Source organism: Eumetopias jubatus, unplaced genomic scaffold, assembly GCF_037043125.1.
Source record: "Eumetopias jubatus isolate StellerSeaLion01/CBP00866 unplaced genomic scaffold, mEumJub1_p1.0 scaffold_6, whole genome shotgun sequence".
Classification (NCBI taxonomy): Eukaryota; Metazoa; Chordata; class Mammalia; order Carnivora; family Otariidae; genus Eumetopias; species Eumetopias jubatus.
In genome coordinates, this window is record NW_028274812.1 from 16,143,400 (window position 1) to 16,158,027 (window position 14,628).

At 43.0% G+C, this 14,628-nt stretch overlaps 1 protein-coding gene across 2 annotated transcripts in view; it reads right to left on the reverse strand.

The window, feature by feature from the left end:
• MTHFD1L (methylenetetrahydrofolate dehydrogenase (NADP+ dependent) 1 like) overlaps positions 1 to 14,628 on the reverse strand; it is a 185,680-nt gene that overhangs the window by 155,257 nt on the left and 15,795 nt on the right. For both annotated transcript variants that reach the window (XM_028103372.2, XM_028103371.2), the window contains exon 7: positions 13,957 to 14,093. In XM_028103372.2, the coding sequence (XP_027959173.1) occupies positions 13,957 to 14,093 (137 nt within the window). The remainder of the gene's footprint in view (positions 1 to 13,956; positions 14,094 to 14,628) is intronic.

A 14,628-nucleotide genomic window follows, 5' to 3' on the forward strand; every position in this document is an offset into this window, starting at 1 on the left:
TAGAAGAGATCAGCTCTGACCTCAACCAAAGAATGGCCACCTGTCCCCATACCATCCCGACTAAGCAACCGACGATCACAAACCGGATCCCTACGTGGAGAGCCAGAAAAGTAAAGGAGGAATCTGAGACCCTGTGGGGGAAAACAGCTATGACTGCGCATGTCAGCTATGTGGGTTGGTGCTACTACACCCACTTAATAGACAAGGAAACTGAGCCTCAGAGAGTGTAAGCAGCTCTCTGGGAAGTCCTGTTTCCCCTAGAGGAGCCAGTCTTAGAACACTCAATGAGGGGAGAAAGAGACAGCTGCCTGGCCTCCACTCTCCCACACTGCTTTCCTTCTTCCATTGCTTTTTCCACAGACTTCGGTGCCCTGCAACTGACTGCAGATTCTTTAGAATCAGACAAAGGAGTGGCAGACAAAACATGAAAACAGCCCCACTGGCAGTGACCACCACCCAACCACCCCATCAGTGAACGTGCTCCACGTGCCCTCATCCGTTCTTAACTTGGACAGGCTGATTGCTGAAGAGCCCAGGGAAGCACCAGGTGAGCAACTCAGCCTAAGAGTCTGTAACACAGCCTGGGCAAGAGGCTGCATCTGCTAACGTCTCTTAGAAATCTCGGAACAAGAGATGGCAGCGAGGGAAAGCAAATCCATGACGGTCCTACCTGGTTTATGAAGAAAAAAACGCCAGGATCTAGAAAAGCTCCAAGTGTCCTGATAGAGGAGGAACATGGTAACAATTTAAAAGGCATGGCTTCTTTCTTTCTTTTTTTTTTTTAAGATTTTATTTATTTATTAGAGAGCGAGTGAGAGAGAAACAGCATGAGAGGGGAGAGGGTCAGAGGGAGAAGCAGGCTCCCCGCTGAGCCGGGAGCCCGATGTGGGACTCGATCCCAGGACCCCAGGATCATGACCTGAGCCGAAGGCAGTCACTTAACCAACTGAGCCACCCAGGTGCCCGGCACGGGGACTTTTATCAAAGAGCTGATAAAGCCAACCTTTAAAGTTAACATCCCGGGAACATTGATCAGTTTAATCACGCCAACAGGGAAAAGGGAATTAACATTCGCCGGGTCCCACTAATGAGCCAAACAGTGCTCACTGCTTTTCTCTGTCGTACTTCATTAAGGCACAGGAAGAATACACTGAAATGGTGTCACAGTAAATCAACTGCATTAATTACATTAAAAAGAAGAGAAGTCCCTACCAAAACAACCATCTTTTTTTTTTTATGCTGTGGGACCACAACACTATGCAACAGAATTCAGAAGTTTACTGCTAACATCACCAGCACCCTAGTGCAGTTCATGTCAGATGTTCTCCACAGACAGATCTGAAAAGCAGCAAGATTTTTGGGTGATGTTATATTTAGGGGCAAAAAGTGTTCTTAAGGAAAGAGGATTTTAAACATCTGAATAAAAATTTGTATTTCTTCATGTACTGATACCATGGCAGATACTCAACCACAGTAAGCCTCAAGAGAAACTCAATGTTTAACTCCTGTTGGAAACGATCAGCAGATAAGAAACGCCATGGCACTACATTTTCACATACAATAGCAGCAAAAACAGAACATGTTAAAACTTCTATAAAGAGGAAGTTAATATGTACAAGACTGAAACATTCATTTTGGAAAAAGCCAAGGATCAGAGGTTCACACAAGTCCCCTAAGAACACTTAGTTTCCTACACGTGGTGCCTTTGATACAACCTGTTCTTTTCATTACCTATAAATCTCAGGGATCTCATTCCGACTCCTCAACTCCATGTTTAAACACAACCCTAAAGTGGGCTGTGCTAATAAGCAACTGGAGGACAGTTGATCCCATAGAGAAAAGACAAAAGTCTCCGCCATTAGCAATGATCACATTGGAGATGCTAATTCTTTCTGGAGAGGAAAACTGCTAAATGCTTAAATCAATAAGTAACTCACCGAGGAGCAAGGAAGATTTTAATGAGCTAAAACTCAAGGAGAATTATCGTCTTGCTGGCTGTTTCTACTTTCCTCCTCCCAAATGGGAAAGACCCTGGCCAAAGCCTGGCTTGAAACTACCTCATAACAAAATATTGCTTTCTCTGCTGAGGCTTGAGTAGAAGCAGCTTACAGAGCACCGCCCACTCCCCAGGCAGAAGACCAAATGTTAAAACAATAGCAAGACACAGAAATGCTGACGTTTAATGTGGGGCATTTGGGAGTAACGTATAGTTCAGATATCACGAAAACTATTTTTCTCTACGTCATTGATTTTTAAGAGCAGGGGGCAAGCATCAGAACTGGACAGAGGGAGATAGAGGACATGTGATTTCAAGGTCATAAGGAACATCATGGTTTTGTATTTAGCAAAAAAAAAAAAAAGCATCTTAAAATTCAAATTACAGGAAGTACAGCCCCCCCGCCACTTGACTAGAAGACAGAATTTATCTTTTGCTATCGATGTGTTTTCAAAGGGCACATATGGGCAGGGGCGCCTGGGTGGCTCAGTTGTTAAAGCAGCTGTCTTCGGCTCAGGTCATGGTCCCAGGGTCCTGGGATGGAGCCCCGCATCGGGCTCCCTGCTCGGTGGGGAGTCTGCTTCTCCTTCTCCCACTCCCCCTGCTTGTGTTCCTGCCCTCGCTCTCTCTCTCTGTCAAATAAATAAAATCTTAAAAAAAAAAAGGGCACATATGGGAATCTCAGATATGAGATATACATATATACCAGAAGCTGGGATGAGTAAAAAAAAAAAAACAAGGTCGAGAGAGAGGTTTTGTTGAATCGTGATTATATTACTTGAGACCTATACAACCTGTTATCAGCACAGTTCAGAAAACAGAATTCCAAAAAAATACAAATAAACCAATGGGTCCTTTCTCCAGGGAAGCTGTGCTTCTAAAATTATAGTCACTTAGAATAAAAAAAGTCCAGAATTTCTTAGTGAATAAACTCAGCGGCCACCCCTCAGGCCCTCAAGGGCTACTTGGGGCAGACACTGAGGTCGCTGAGGATCTGAAGAAAAAAATTCCCTGCCTACAAGATTTTAGAACTAGGATCTTCTAGATGGAGGGGGGGAGGGGGGCAGAGGACAAACCACTCGGAGAGGAAAAGAAATGATTAAACATCACATTTCTACTCATTTTGCCCCCACAGACGTCGGCGTTCTTGATCTGTCCCTGCACACGAGCTGGGAGCATCACACTAAGTACAGAGAGGGGTCTTGAAGGAAGGGTGCCTTGAACTTGTTCTTCCACTTTTTTTTCTTAAAGAGATTTCTTTGATTTAAACCCTTTTTTAGGCGCCTGGGTGGCTCAGTTGGTAAAGCGACTGCCTTCGGCTCAGGTCATGATCCTGGAGTCCCTGGATCGAGTCCCGCATCGGGCTCCCTGCTCAGCGGGGAGTCTGCTTCTCCCTCTGACCCTCCCCCCATCTCATGTGCTCTCTCTCTCTCTCTCTCTCTCAAATAAATAAAAATCTTTAAAAAAACACCATTTTTTAAATTCCTAGAATAAGCCAATTTGATCATGACATATCCTTTTAACATATTCTCTGGGTTTGGTTTTCTAATATTTTGCTCTGATTTGTGTGTCTGTTAAAAGAACGACTGTAATCTTCTTGTTATATTTTTGTATCAGGGTTATGCTGGCCTCATAAAATGAGTTGTGAATAAATGTTCTCTATTCCTTGAAAAAAAAAAGATTCATTTGACTGGGGGGAGAGGGAGGGGAGAGAATCTCAAGCAGACTCCGCACTGAGCGTGGGGACTGATGCGGGGCTCAATCCCACAACCTGTGAGAGCATGACCAGTGCTGAAACCAAGAGTTCGATGCTTAACGGACTGAGCCACCCAGGTGCCCCTCGTTCTTCCGCTTTCAATGAACTGGGACACACTGTCGTCTGGGTGAGCCCGGCCACATGGCTTTATAGATCACATCTTCCATAGCAGATTCCTCATGGTGCTTTGCAACAACGAGAGTCTGTGAAGTCTTACAGGGCACAGAGGCTCCTTGACGATCTCATGGCAAAGTCCTAAAAAGAGTTAGGTTCTCCTTTTTTTTTTCTTTTTTTAGGAACATAGATATTTAATGAAATCCACAAACAGAAAACAAAGTTTTTTTTTCCTAACCCATCCCCCACCCCCCCTTTTTTAAGTTTTAATGGAATGTCACTTTTCTTTCTGTAAGTGCCAAATTCCCAAATGTGCTGACCTTTTCTTGCTGACTGACAAGTATCTGTTAGACTGGGCTACTCTGGTCGCCCTCAGGCCACCAAACGTGTTTTAGGAAGGTTACTCTGGAAGCTGGACCGAGAAGGGGTCGGAGGGAGTGGGAGGGAAACGTGCAAGAGGAGGAGACATTTGGTGGGAAGCTGGATGCAGGGGTTTGGAACTCAGGATGGTCAGGGAGGAGGGGAGGTAGGCTGGGACTCGTCAGCAGACGGATTGAGTTAGACTCAGAAGCTTGGAGATCTGAGAGAAATGGGTAGAATGGGAAGGAAAGGGGCCTTAAGTCACCCCTGGGAGAACTCAGAATCCAGGAAAGAGAAGAGAAGCAAACGGTGACTCTGGTGTGGCCCCGTAGGAAGTGTGGTGTAGTCACACAGGTGAAGGGGAAAGGGCACAGGAGACAGGTTTGAGTGACACCCAATGGCCAAACTAAAAGCAACAAAATCCATCTTTGGCAATTAGGAATCTATCCGTGACTTGCCTATAGAAATGGTCATTAGCACCTGTGCCTGGCAAATTCCTGCCATTTGAGTCAAGTGTGTTCCCTGCAGATGGAGACTTCATTCAGGCCGAGTGTTTCATGAGCAGAGTCCCTATTTATTCATGCGTTATTTTAACTTAGGACGTCTAACTTTTTATTTGAATTAACTGAACCTCTACCATAGGATTACAGCTTTGTACCTATGGATCGATATCCATACTTTACCGAAATATTAAGCATGCTATCAAATAGAAACATTAAAATAACTGTAAATACTCTGAAATAAGAACACCAGCCCATTTTCACTCAGATACTGTAATACTTTGGCAAGATGAGAGAATGACGATTTCAGCAAAAGGTATTCCCCTACCCTCTTCCCCGCACACCAAGTGATCTCATCCTGGGAGAATTCTTTTCCTTTCACAGATTGGGTGTGCATCTTTTTTCCACTCTCCTCTGTGATCAGAACAGATCATTGGCTTTTCTTTTCTTTTTTAAGATTTTATTTATTTACCTGAGACAGAGAGAGAGCATGAGAAGGGGGAGTAGCAGAAGCAAGCTCCCCGCTGAGCAGGGCGCCCAACTCGGGGCTCGATCCCAGGACCCTGGGATCATGACCTGAGCCGAAGGCAGAGGCTTCACTGACTGAGCCACCCAGGCACCCAGATCATTGGCTTTTATTTTTTTTTAAGATTTTATTTATTTATTTGACAGAGAGAGACACAGCAAGAGAGGGAACACAAGCAGGGGGAGTGGGAGAGGGAGAAGCAGGCTTCCCGCTGAGCAGGGAGCCCGATGTGGGGCTCGATCCCAGGACCCTGGGATCATGACCTGAGCTGAAGGCAGACGCCCAGCGACTGAGCCACCCAGGCGCCCCGATCATTGGCTTTTTAAAATGAACACCTATCTTGTGCTTATTTCATAAATCAGAATGACTACAAGCCAAATGGACAGCTAAGGATTATGATTACAGCACCCATCTACCAACATTTTCCCTCACAGGATAATAAATGACCTTCCTTTTTCTACATGTTCCTAAGTTCACCTCTTACTTCACCATTTGACATACTTACCGCTCCGTATTTGAGAAGAATACCAAAGAGATTCAGCTGTGTCCAGAGTGATAGAAAAGATAGTTACCCCGTCTTCCGGTGCGCCTGCTGCTGACGTGGGTTACAACACAAGAGAAGGCAAACACAACCTCACATCTGGTAATGGGTATTCTTTGATTCATCAAAAATAATTCCCTTCCTCCCACTCTGGGGAGAAAATTAAAAAGGATGGGTAGGAGACACAGAGAAAAAGAGAGAGTCTGTGGGTGGTGAGAGAGAATCTGGTATGACAGAGACTCAGAACCACGTGGCACAAAAAGGAGGAAAAGACCCAAGTTACAGTTCTCAAAGCAGCACTTGGCCAGCCAGGCCTCACGGAGGCAGGACGATCTGCCTTTATTTTGTTAACCCCAAACCTCAGTAGCTGCAGCCTGGTGGAGTTAATGTAAGGTGAGGCAGCTGTGGGAAACTGAACTGTGCATTTCCCGACATGCTCGCATTTTCCAATTCTGAACCTTGGATTACACATCGGGCCGTTTTTGCATTCCACTTCTTCTGAGTCACTCTCCGGGGCCTCGGTCACCTCCTCTGCAAAGTGAAGAAGTTGCACTCGACGGAAGGGGACTGAGGTGCAGTGGGAAGAATGCTCTGGGGTTACAAGACCTCGGTTCAAGTGCAGGCTCCGCTGCTTCTCATGGGTGACTAGGCTCGCCACACTTCATTTGTACGTATAACATTAATGAGGTGATAGAGGAAAAAAGCTTTGAGAAGGATATCTTTACCCAAACGTAAGGTGCTTTACTGTTGTGGATCACGTTTAATACCTACCCATTAGAGTATTCTAATTCTAATTCCTTAAATTAGATTTTAATTCCTTAAACATCATTTACACTGGGGAAAAAGGGCTGAAAGGTGGAGCGAGGCTCTGCCAATGGGCAGAAGGGCCAAGAGGGATAACAGCAGGTGTGCTGGAGGGGACGTCACCGGCCTGTTCGCCACAGGACATAGCTGGGAGCCCTTCTTTTGTGCAGTATACACCTCAAACTATGTACGACTAACAGGTGTGTCACCATATGTGGCCCCCTGGAGGGCATGCCCATCAGTTCCAGCAGGTTCTCTCACAAATCCTCTTCTCACCAGTGCTAGATATAATCGATTAGCCTGATTTGGGGACTTTTCAAAAAGTCCCATTCACCTCCTTATCTGCTGTTATTAAGGAATGCAATGATCAGAGAGTAGGGGGGGTGAAGAGAATGGGAGGTGACATCCAAAGGCATTTTCAGTCCACGAACGTGGAAAAATCTGTCAAAGAATGCTCAGGGCCCTACATGACTCAGGTCACTTAGTCACACATTACTGAATAACCTTGGTATTTGCTTGGCACAAGATCTGTGGCGCCCCGAGACCCGGGCAGTCTCCTTGCCACCTGTAACCGGTGTGGGTGGGGGGAGAAGAGAGACCCCCGTCGAGGCGCCATCCTGTGCACCTCCACACGTGACCAGGGTGCCCCCACGAACCCTCTCAATAGGGTGGACACCCTCCCTGGAGGGCTGGTGACAAGTCCAAGGCCTCAGGGAGGGAACAGTACTGAGTCTACTTCAGCTTCCTCTCTTAACAGGATGTCTGTGGGGTGATAAACTGTTGGAATAAAACAAGAGTGAACTCAACGCAAGTCTAACGTCTTGGGCCTTGGTCTCTCGGATGTTCCACATCTGAGCTGTCAGGTGCTTTAGGGTGTAAAAGATTAGACTTTAAAGGTATTTTTAAAGACTGGGTTTTGTGATTGTCTGGAATGAGCTGACTCAGGACAGTGGCTAAAAATTCAGGCTGTAGTGCCACTCCATCATTTTAAAATTAGATTTGGAAAGTCTCTTTACTTCTGAGTCTCAGTTTCCTCCTCTGCGATGGGGAGAATGAGGGTCCTGCCGAACAGGAAATCTGGGCAGAATCAAGGACACAGCATGAGCAAAGCGCTGAGCCTGGTTCACAGGACTCACTAACTCAATTAATGTGAGGTACCGTTCCTGCCATTATAATAAGGCACTGGTTTGTGGCGTCTCTTGTGAAAAAGAGTGATTATGCTCACCAGAAACCCTGAAGGCCAGAAGACCTGTGGGGTGACATATTTAAAGTGCTGAAGAAAAGCATATCTGTCAACTGAAAATTCTCCATCCAGCAAAAAGGTACTTCAAAAACAAGGGAGAGATTAGTATATTTGCATATTAACAAAAGCTAAGAGAGTACATTATCACTAGAGCTGCCCTACAGAAAATGCAAAAAGGAGCCCTCAGGTAGAAATGGCAAGTCACTTGACACTAACTCCAAGCCTTATGAAGATCTGGAGATAAAGATCTCCAGAAGAACCAGTATTATTGTGTCTTGGGTTTGTAACTATATGTTTTCTTCCCACAACATTTAAAAGGCAAATGCATTAAAAATTAAAATATATTAAAAAAAAAAACCCAATCATGTAAACTCACTAATCTCATCCAGTTTAAAAGCTGGAATTTTTTCCCCAATCTTTGGAAAAAAGATTATTCTTTTTTCAAGATTTCATATGTACCATACAAGTCTATTTAGAATTTTCCAATTCACCTTTAAAAGCCTTCTATAAGCCACGCTATGTAGTGAATTTAAACTGGATATGATTTTGTAATCACTTAACTTTGCTCAAAAAAAAAAAAAAAGACACCCTTTGATCCTTCAAATGGGAAAGACTTGTATTTTTCCCTTCTTGTGTTAGTACTAGTTTTGAGGGTCTCTGTGCTCAGAAGGAGGAGAAATGAGATCCTCTGAGAAAAACAAAATAAAACAGTTCTCTTATTTCTGGGTTATTTCTTATACACACAGCTGGGATTGACCCGATTTGTCACAGCTGGAGGCCATTTCACCCTGTCCTCCAGCTGTGTCTAACCACAAATTCAGAAGAGGCTCTCCTGCTAGCAGTGTGAGTAAGGGGGTGTGCACGCAGGGCCCCAAGGAACCTGTCAGCCTCTCTTTCCTTGAGAGGGGCACCACTCCACCTCATAAATACTAAATGCAGAACATTCTCTCACCTCAAACTGCTTTTAGCGTCAGGGTAAACTCATCAGGGTGAGGCAGAGAGAAGCCAGTTCTCACTGGGCGGGTGGCTCTGTCCAGTCCCCGCACCGGGGAGACATTCTACTCCAGGAGCCTGGGAAGATTAAGTGTGGGGCCTATGTTCTGGTGGTGGAAGGAACCCTACCCAAAAACATCATACCCAGTGCTTTTGCTTACTGACAGCCGATGATCCTCCATTACATGCAGCTAATTTGGACAAATGCCCAGACATTCTTCCCCTCCCCCACGTATAAATGCATTAACTTCTAGCAAAGCCCAAAAGTGAAGCTCAGAAACAAAGCAGGAAACTTATTCTTAATTTTCAGTGACACACTCAGAGGGTAAGTAAGCGGTAAAGTTGAAAATTACAGGAGTCTACTCTATTTTCCACAAAACTCTGAAAAGGCAAATCTCAATTCTTCATGCTTAGGCTCCATGGAGATTTTATGTGCAATCAGAATCCGTTTCTATTCAACTAACTCTATGTAAACATCCCTCAACATTGTAGGAAGGAATATATTCCCGTAAGAAGTAATTAATAAACAAGGAACCCCCACCAGACCGGACTTGAAGTAGAGTGGCTTCTGAGGGACAGAGCTTGCGGGAAGGAAGAGGTCCACATTACTTAAAGTTGGTAATACTGGTGTGTGTTGGGGGGGGCGGTGATAAAGGCCAAAGCTGGGCACCCACTCTCTCCCAGACACTCTCTCTTAGTCTTGCTTTGGTTTCATCCTTTGCACCTCCAGATGTTGCAAGGCCCTCCCACAGCGACTCCTTCTGCCAGCCATACATTGGAATTATGTCTACTGGGCTTCCAATGAGGGACCCAGGTCCCACTATTATATTAGTTTAAATCTCCTTATGATTTCATTGACCCACTGACTTTTCCACATTGTGAAACTGGCCAGTGTCTTTCCTGACTCACCATTAATAGCAGCCAAGTTATTAATGTGATGTTCGTAGGTGCCAAGTTTTGTGCTAAGCACACTTGTACGACTGAACCCACCCCCCGCAGCAGCCCTATGAGGGGGGGAGTAGTATGATCCCCACTCTACACATGAAGAGACAAGGTTCAGAAAAGTTAAGTGACAGCTAAGGCTTGAACCCAGAGCTGTCTGTCACCAAAGCCTATGTCCTACCGCTTACTGAGAACACAAACGTGTCTGACTCCGAATGCTCCAAGGCAGTTCCTACTGGTTGCAGTAGGCTGTGACTGCCTATACATCATCCCATACTTGAGAGACTGCATGTAGTGTAGGAGGTGGTAAGCAGGACTCTAATGTTACGTGGTCACCTCCTGATCCCGAAACCTTTCATGATGGAAGTCCCCAACCAGACGGCCAACTTATTCTTTCCATTTAAACTGGATATGATTTTGTAATCACTTAACTTTGCTCAAAAAAAAAAAAAAGACACCCTTTGATCCTTCAAATGGGAAAGCTTGCTTCATGTCAGGTACAAACAAGCCTGTAAGAAATGCTTTGCAAAGATGATTTCCTTCGACTTAATAGCTATAATCCTTTGTTTTCCCTTTTCTTTCCCCAACACTTAGCACTGCTGATAAGGAGAATCTAAATGTACTATAATCTTACATTGTACTATTCGTTGTTGATGAAGCAAGAAAACAAAAATCCCAAACCCTTGTTAAACTTACACGTTCACTGTTTTTCACAGGGAAGGTCGGCTAAGGGTGTGGCAAGCAAGGGTGGACACACACCCTGACCCGGGCAGGTGACCCAGAATGCCAACCCTGTGCCCAGGTGCTGTTGGTACCACATTACCTGCTACCACTGTAGTCTGCAGAGGTCTGCAGTCTGAATTCTTTGAAACAAGTCCCAGCAATGGCTTGTGTTTTAGAAATAAAATACAGGAAGAGGGAAAAGTCAAATGTCAGGCAGAAGCATGGAGGCTTGTCCGCTGGGAGGTAGGTGGCTAGTGAAGTGTTAGCTGGTGGCATGAAAAATGGAAAGAATAAGGCTTTGTCTTGTGGTGCGACAAGTAGTAAGTAGGAGGCCAGGTACAGGGGGGCCAAATGCCAGAAGCCAAATAAATTTCAAAGACCAGTATGAGGAGCCCTGAACCTTCCTTTCCATATTTTTGGCTACAAAGATGAAGCAATAAGGAGAAAGGCCACAGTCTCTAAGATTCACGGTGGTGCCATTTTAAGTACCCAGGACTCAGGAAGCAGAATGTGTGTGCAACAAGAACTATTCAAGAGAACCTTCCTGGATATTGGAAAACAGGAAAGTTACCCAATTTCTAGATTCTCTAGAGAGTAGAGCCACTAGATCGGTCTCAAAGTTAGGATGAGATTTATCCCAAAGAAGAGTCAAGGTGATTTATTTCCATAATAAAAAAGTACTTTGAAAGATGTCTTTGTTTTACCAAAATACAGATACAACCAGCAAAGTATCTGTGACAGCTGTGAAAACATTCAGTTGCCAATGAAGGTATTTTTCTCTTTTTCACCCCAGCTGTTCAGTTGAGAGCAGGGTTTGTTTTCTTCTGCTAAGCTTCCAAATCAAAAATTCTCGTCTCTGAATTACAAAGCACAGTCCTTGAATTTTCTTGAATAGCCTGCCACCATGTGGTGACCACTAGAAAGGCACATAGGTTTTGAGCTTACTTGGGAGACCACGTTTCTCAGCTGTCTTAATAGGAGAGTTACATTGATTAGATCCAGCTGCCACTCAAATATTACACTTCTCTGTCGTTGAGACACCTGCTTTCCCTGGGCAGGACTACAACTACTTCTGTTCTCATGGGGCAACATGAGAACATGTATTTTCAATGTTGTTCTGCGGTTACTTTACTGTCTTTAACACACTTTTAATTTAACTTCACTTTGCATGAAATTTGTAAAAATTCATTGCCATTTTTGGAAATTAAAAACTTTATTAACTGTTCCAGCCATGAAAATGTAAAAGGATGATAGAATGCACCTGGACACCCAGCCCACTGCCCAGAAAAAAGGCATGACCAATACTAGTGATCCTTTCCACCTACATCCACATCTTTGTCCTGGTAAATGGTTTCCTGGACATTTCTTTAGTCTTTTACTTTATATATGTAGTCCTAAAGCATAGATATATATGGTATTGCTTTTAGACTTAAATAAATGGTGTCACATGCAATATACCCTTTTGCAAATGCTTTTTTTCCACAGCTCAAGACCTCTTCAACATTGTCTTGTTTTTGCCCTTCTACCTCTGTGTAAATTTTATTTTATTTTTTAAAGATTTTATTTATTTATTTAACAGAGAGAGAGAGAGAGAGAGAGAGAGAGAGAGAGCACAAGCAGGGGCAGACGCTTAACTGACTGAGCCACCCAGGCACCCCTTCCATTAAATTTTAGAATCAGTTTGTCAAACTCTCCAAAACAATAAAAGTCAGGACTTTGACTCAAATTTATAGATTAATTTGGGCAGGATCAGTATCTTTAAGATATTGAGTCCTCTTTTTTTTTTAACAAGGCCAAATCTCTTTATTACAAAGCCACCAACATGCTGCCATGTTCGTTTCTCTTGAAATTGAGTCCTCTTATCCATGAACATGGTATCTCTGTTTTTGAGTCTTCTTAATGACCTTCATCAAAATTACATAATTTCTTTCAAAAGATCATAAATAACTTGTTAAATATATTCCTAAGTGCCTTATATTCTCATTGCTATTATAAACTCTAATTTAAGAATTTAAAAAAATTAATAAAAAATTACAGGGAGCCTGGGTGGCACAGTTGGTTGAACTCAGGTCGAGGTTTCTGGGTTGTGAGATTGAACCTGAGCCCCGAGTCAGGCTCTGTACTCAGGGCAGAGTCTGTTTAGGGCTTTCTCTCCCTCTCCCTCTCCCTCTACTACTCACATGTGTGCTCTCTTTCTCTCAAATAAATAAATCTTTAAAAAATAATTAATCTTTTAACTATGGATGTGGTGTTTAGAAATGCACTTGGTTTTTGCATGCTGATCTTATATCCAAGAACCCAAGTGAACTCTTACTCATTCTCATATTTTTTTATAGATTCTTTTGAGTTTTTAATGTCGGTAATGGTATCATCTAGGATTGATGACAGTCTGGTGTCTTCCTTTCCAATCATTATAAATTCTCCCTTTCTTCACATTACGGCACTGTCTAGTAATTCCCATACAGAGCTGATTAGGAGTACTGATAACAGGCACCCTTATATTTTTCCAAATTTTAAAAGAAATGTTTCCAGTATTTCATTATTAAATGAGATACTTGCTCTAACTTTTTATAGATATTTCCTGGGTTAAGAAATTCCTTTACTTTCCTAGAGTAAGAGGTTTTTTAGGAAAAAAATCATAAAGGATTTTATCAAATGACTTTTCTGTATCTATGATGGTGACAGCATAGTTTTTAATCTGATAATGTTGTGAATTATGTCAGTAGATTTTAATGGAATTTTCTGATATTAAACCACACTTGCAATCCTATGATGACCCCAACCTGGTGCTGGATTTGGTTTGCTAACATTCTGATAATGATTATTTTATCTATGTTCACAGATGGAATGAGCCTGTAATTGTCCTTGAGCATCCTGTCCTCTGGTCTGGGCACTCATAAAAATGGGTTAGAAAGTGTTCTTTTTCTATTCTTTGGAGAAAAGATTATGATCTGTTCTTTGATGAGAGTAGAACTCCTTTTGTTTGCATGTTTGGTGGGTAGACTGATCCAATATCTTTAATGTATATAAGTCTAATCAATTTTACTTAAATCCATTTTGTAAGTTACATAGATGTTTTCATTTCATACAAATTTTCAAATTTACCAGTCTAAATAGTTCATAGCCTCCTTTTTAGAAAACAATTTTTGTTCTGCGGTCATGTCCCTTTGTTCATTCCTAACATTGCTGGTGTTCTCTTTTGGTTTTGATTATTTTGGCTAGTGGTGTTTCCATTTTACTAGACTCTTCCAAAAACCAACTTTTGGCTTAGTTGATAATCTCTGACATATATTTGCTTTCTATTTCATGAATCTCTGCTCTTTATTGTTTTCATCCTTTGAGATTTTCTGTTCCTTCTCTCACTTCTTATGTTCAATGATTAGCCTATACATTTCTAGTCCTTTTCCTTTTCTAATATAAGCACTTAAAATTATGTTTCCCCCATGAAAGATGCTTACCTTGCTTTGAAGCTGAGGTGTTTCCCACTGGGAGCTCATTGTCATGGACCCTCTCCTCTGGAATAGGCATTGCAAGGCAGCTTCCAAAGACCCATGGGCTCCTATTACCAAGATCTTCTTTCCATCTAAGTTGACACCTATCCACCAAATGGAAATTCAGTATTATAATCAAAACTTCAGAGCCTTTCTCCCATGCAGCTTTAGCATTACAAAAAAGAACTTTTTAAAACTTGGCCCTCTGAGCCAAGTTAGAGCCTATAAGGACTATCAGCCACGATTTACTCTTTCTTTGTGAATGTTATGGTTGAGTGAGAATCATCATCCTGATCATTCACATGATGGAAAAACAGTGTCTACATGGCTTATCTCAGCTTAATGGCTAATGTCTTAGAGGTATGTATTAAAAATTAATCTTCTGGGGCTCCTGGGTGGCTCAGTCATTAAGTGTCTGCCTTCGGCTCGGGTCATGATCCCGGGGTCCTGGGATCGAGTCCCGCGTCGGGATCCCTGCTTGTCGGTCGGGAGGTCTGCTTCTCCCTCTCCCATTCCCCCTGCTTGTGTTCCCTCTCTCGCTGTGTCTCTTTCTGTCAAATACATAAATAAAATCTTAAAAAAAAAATTAATCTTCTAATGGAACTTTGGTATATTATTTTGGAGGAGTTTTTTTTACTG